The sequence below is a fragment of the Oryza glaberrima genome, chromosome 7, assembly GCF_000147395.1.
Source record: "Oryza glaberrima chromosome 7, OglaRS2, whole genome shotgun sequence".
NCBI classification, from domain to species: domain Eukaryota; kingdom Viridiplantae; phylum Streptophyta; class Magnoliopsida; order Poales; family Poaceae; genus Oryza; species Oryza glaberrima.
The window spans coordinates 18,760,174-18,765,758 of NC_068332.1; the positions used below are offsets into that span (position 1 = coordinate 18,760,174).

Consider the following 5,585-nt stretch of genomic DNA (forward strand, 5'->3'; position numbering starts at 1 on the left):
CAACCGCAATACCGGATACAACACCTACTCCATCTTTGAAAACCAGATCAAATTGACTCCCTCGGCTGTTTGGATAACGGTTTCGTCTTACATGGCTCTTATAGGACCACATGTTAGTGAGAAAAACATAAAAAAATAAAAATCCTACATGTGAGCCATCTCATCTACCCTATAATTCACCAACTCCTTTTACTCACCTTTCACTCTTACACTCTTACATTCATCACTCAATGGTTCAGATCATCTCATCTCAATCTAACGTCTCCCGCGTACCCATCGCCTTCCCTCACCCAGCAGCGCCCCTGAATCACGCGCACTTTCCTTCCTGTTCCGATCGTGAAATTCCTCCGCTTCCCTCCCCCGGCACCGCATCGCGGGCCATCGCTCCCCCACCTCTCGCTCCACCGCGCCTCCAACCCACGCCCCGCCCCCTCCACCTCTCGCTCCTCACGCCGCCTCCATTGCTCTCCAAACCCTAACGCGCGCCACTCCGCCGCTCCCTTCTCGCCGGTTTCACCGCCTCCGATCTGATTTTTTGAAACTCCATTGGCTCCTCGGCTTGCTTTCTTACAAGCAGAAACCGGCTCCGATCTGATTCTTTGAAACTCCATTGGCTCCTCGGCTTGCTTTCTTACAGGCATCAAGTCAGGTAAGCAACTAAGCATGGATTTTCTCCAAACATATATCTCAGCAGAATTGCTCCTTATCATATGAAACTACTCCTTAATAACAACGAAATATTTAGGCTCTGAAACTAGCCAAAACAAAATTGTCAGGGTGGATAGATAATCTTGGTCAGCCTTTTATTGTAACTGAACCTCATTGTGTCTTTTTATACGCAAATGTATATGCAGGCATATATCAGGATCCTTCCTATTCTTTCGTGATGATTTGTTTTTTTTAAAAAAATCTTAAGGTTCATGATCGGGTAGGGTTAGCCCCTTTTAGTTCAACAAGTTCAGATTCTCAGCAACGGCACAGTGTTTTTAGGAACAAACTCCTAAATCTAGCACAATATGATGTTTTCAAACAGCAGGAAACCAGTAAGTGCAGAAAAAGTATATGCATCTCTGGACGAAACGGACACTATGATGGTTTTAAACATATACCATGTGATGTTGCAAACCACTGAAATCCCAGACTGACCTTGAACACTCAAGAATGACATCACCACCTCTTCCTCCATTACCACCTGCATATTTCACATAAGGAGGATCTGTTCTGGCTCCATTGTTTAAGAATCATGAAAAAGAAAATCCTGACTGATTGCCGAATTGGACCAAATAGCATGAATTAAAGCCATGACAGCATCCCTCTAAATCAGGTAACTATTCTCTCCCTAATCACTTTCCTACAAAATACTTTACACCTCATAGATCGATACTGTTTATTTCAATCTGTCATGATGTATGCCTGCACTTATCTCCACTCAGCCTACTGCGATGGATTACATCGTTGAAACCTTCCCACCAAATCTGTACTCATGAATGTATCCAGGTGGTCACTGATCTCCTCTCTTGTTAATTCCTTGAAGTCCCTACTCCCTATATAAATGTGCAGTTTTAATTCATGAAGTGTCTGAAAATTAACTATCTCGTTTTGTTAGTACATTGAATAAGCATAATTACAAAAGCTATTTATATGAAATTACCGAGGCGGATGGATACCTTTGTTAAATATATTTCTATGGAATGTCTTGATTTATGAATCTATGTAGTGTGGACCTCTCCTCTGTGAGCTATACTCAAGAAACCCAGTTTTACAGATATACTAGTTCAATCTGCATTTTAAGCCTTGAGTGATCTCTTAATTGACTTCAGTGACATGTTTGTCAACACAGGGATGAGCTAAATAGGTTTGTCTCAGATAAGCGATCTCCATCAGTTCTAAAATTAGATGGATGGCAGCGGCAATCTCAGTTTTCTTAATATGAGCTCTTCAATCCTTTGAACTCTTTGGCTATGTGATCATTCTTCCCTAACAAAATCAGGAACACAACCTGCTACTACAATTTTTTTTCAGTTTAATTGAATTACCATTGCAAGTTCATTGAGATATTAATTTCTTGCAGGTCATAAACTGTCCTAATGAATGAACTCACTGAGATTTACCCAACTATGCAATGAAGTTGTGTTTACTCTAGAGAGTTCTAATATCAGGTACTTTATATGCTGCTCATTTTTCACGAATTATGTTAGGGAGAGTCTTGTTAAAATTATATTCCTTTTGAGTTAAATCCTTTATCCATCTTTTTTTCTTGTTTTATTAGGGGCCTATGCATGCTATGCTTGATTCTTGGTTCAAAAATAACAGATGCAGTTGTTGCATCTATTGTCCGTTCTTATGCATGCTTGGATTTGCTTGATTCTAAATACTTCAAATCAGATGGCAGAGATGTTTTCGGTCACTAAGTTCCTGAACGGTATCTAAATTTACTTTGCTTGAACTCCAGATCTAGAGGATAATCTGCAAGGACTATAAGCTGGCTTCTCCTTGCCCTATGCCCAGATTTTACCTCATAACCTTGTTCTTTGTTGTATTGATTTAAAAAGAATAAAGAAGACAATAACACTTGCTCTTCTGACTTATAGGTGGGGTTTAGGTGGCTACTTCAAAGTTGCCACTTCTTCAGCTCATGGACTGTGGCAAGAGCTATGTGCCAACTCGCAAGCTGAACAGAGATATCATACTTTGGCGAAATTTCTGGAGGGATTAAATTTGGTTTTTACCTATGTCGATAAAGCAGCAGGTTAATCTGTTATTTCGTAATTCTTTATCCAAATTTGTAATGAGATGTTGTGCATTTTTTTTTCATTATATTTATAATGAGACATGAATATACATTGGTATTTCATTGGTGTTTCGTCTCATATGTGGCATAGATATGTTCATGTTTATGATATGATGTATCATATTGCCTAACTATTCTTTATGCTCTGCAGTGAGCAAGCTACAAGTGCTAGCTGTTATTGTTTGTTTAATCATGAAACAGAGGCTTTTTGAAACCAGATCGAGCAAGCCAAATGGGACTGCATCAGCAATATGACGAAAACTTTCCCCGTTTTGACATCAACTACCATCAATTGCATATTCTTTTGTATGTAGAGATTGCATTTTATTTTGGTTCAGATCAGATATAATAGTGCCAAATCTGTCCTGTATGAAACATATATTTCATTTTTGGTAACACAAAAGTTGGACTGAATATACGACTGGTTCTTTTTAGTACTCTGTTTTGGTGCAAATAGCATTTGTGCAGTGACCAATTGTACTATCTTCTTGATTTTGCGATCATTCTCCGATTGTTTGCTGAGGCCATCAGTACTCTTATACATGGACCGTTCAACTGAACAATTAGGAACTGCATCACTGGAAAAAAGAGGAATAGGCATCATGAGGCTTGTTTGAGTTCTCTTCTGTTCTCTGCAAAAAGTTATAACGCGTTAATTATATGGCGCCAAGCTTTTTCATGTTCCCAGGAGTTTGTATGGCACCAAACTGTTCACCTGAGCAAATGGTCCAATAATGAATATATGATATGATTTTTTTGCTTTTTCATGGTACGTTGCTAACCTTCTGGTGCAGTTTTCTCATTAAGATATTTTGTGTAGTGAAGAAATGCATGTTTGTGTTGTAAGATGCTTTTAAATTTATTTTACAAATGGAATTAATGTATGAACTATGAACACATCAATAATAGTGTACTGTTAAGTATTGATTATATTTTTTATTTTAAAAGTTCAGCGTGTTAAATGAGGTTTCAAAGATGCTTTGAAATTTATTGTGTTATATGAAATATGTTGCCACAACAATCCTAAGATATCAGTATGCGTGTCATCTAGGTGCACTTGGCTGATGAGCTGTTGGAGTTGTCCATATCCTCCAGGAAAATGTGTTGATGGGTTATGCGGGGTCTGGTACATTTAGACATGTGGAAGTTCTGATGGTAAATTTATGGAGAGATTTAAGATTGATCAGATGTATTTGTATGCAAATTGTGGATAAAGAATTGCCAGATATTCCCTTTTGGAGAAGAAATGAGACAGTTCATGTTATAATGTTATAATATTGGTGCATATACCTTTTGTGCAAACATTCAAATAATTTACCGTTTGTGCATATGCATAAGATGCAATTAATTAGTCCATCTAAATTTACTACTCCCTTATAAAAAATGAAAATTTATATGATTTTTGAATTATTTTGTATTGGTGGCGTGCGTTTGACCATAATTTTATATTTCAACAAGTTCATAAAATACTATAAATTTGAGAATATGGAATTATTGTTTTAAGGCTAAATATGTGTTGATCCTTTAGCATTCGCATAAGAACATATACTCCATATCTTTGCTTGGATATTTATATTTTTAGACATATATTTTGATTTGTATTATCAAAAACAACCATAGCGTTAGCACGGGCAGATTAATAGTCTTAATTGTTTTTCTTTTTCCTCACCCCTCTCTCTCTCCCGTTCTCTCTGCACCTCCGACGACGACCCGCCTTCCTGTCCGTTCGCTCCTTCCTCCGCTGGAGCCAGCAATTTAGTTGTTCGGCCGCCGCCATCCCTGTTGGCAACAGACTGTTGCCCTATGCCGGAGCAGGCTCCTAATGAAGGCCACGACAGTGCCCCGGGCGAGGGACGAGCGCGCGGACGCCGGACGGCCTCCTCTAGTCCGTTGACCTCGCCGTCCTGGTCACCGACGCCGCCCAAGACACCCTGCCCACTGGATTTGTGCGTGATGAGGCCGAGAGAGACAAATCCGGTGGTGTCGTGCCCCTCCGCCCCCCGGTGGCACATGTCCCGTGCTCCTTCGCCACTAGGAGTGCTTCGAGCAAGTAGGGGGTGGAGGAGTGCCCGCGCAAGAAGGCTACGAGAAGGCGCCGACACCGGCGAGAGGTGGCAACTGGCAAGAAGTGCTCACACCATCCTTGCGACACGATCCAGTCAAGCAGCAACGCATATGCCTAATCGCCATCCTTGCAATGCAATTTAGCTCTCACCAGTCATCACTCACCACTCGCCAGCAATGTCACTCCAAATCCTCAACACCTCCAAGCCCACGTTGCCATCACCACCTCAGCCACACATTCACCACCCGTCCGTACCACTACCGCCTAAGATCGGTCGCCACGCCGCTGGCATCACGATCGTTGTCGCGGCCGCGTCAGCCATCCCCAATATCACACTCGCACAACCCAGAGCGCAGGAGGCAGCAGCAGCCGCCGCCGCCGCCGTGCCCTGCATCCCCGACTTGCCAGTCACCGCCAAGGCCTTCCTGGATGTGTCAATTGGCACCGAATCAGCAGGGAAAATCACCATTGGCCTCTTCGGCGACGAGGTCCCCACTGGTGCGTCCCGGTTCCTGTCGCTCGGTGTTGGCTAGTCAAGATCGTGCGGGGTACCCGGCCATCCCGGCGGTGACCGACCGGCTGGCAGCGAAGATGGATGTCGCGTCCGGCCGTGCGCAATGCGGTGGGGACAGGAGCGGTGTCCACCCAACTCCCGCGGCAGAGAGCGGCGGGGTGGCGGCGGCCGAACAACTGAGCTCCTAGCGCCCGCCGAGGAAGGAGCGACCGAAC

At 42.7% G+C, this 5,585-nt stretch overlaps 1 protein-coding gene across 1 annotated transcript; it reads left to right on the top strand.

The window, feature by feature from the left end:
- Positions 1 to 4,744: 4,744 nt before the first annotated feature.
- LOC127780279 (peptidyl-prolyl cis-trans isomerase CYP26-2, chloroplastic-like) lies at positions 4,745 to 5,585 on the top strand. Its single transcript, XM_052307197.1, is given in 3 exon segments — positions 4,745 to 4,912; positions 5,000 to 5,397; positions 5,399 to 5,585. Coding segments are annotated over 3 exon segments (726 nt in total). The 3' UTR covers positions 5,559 to 5,585.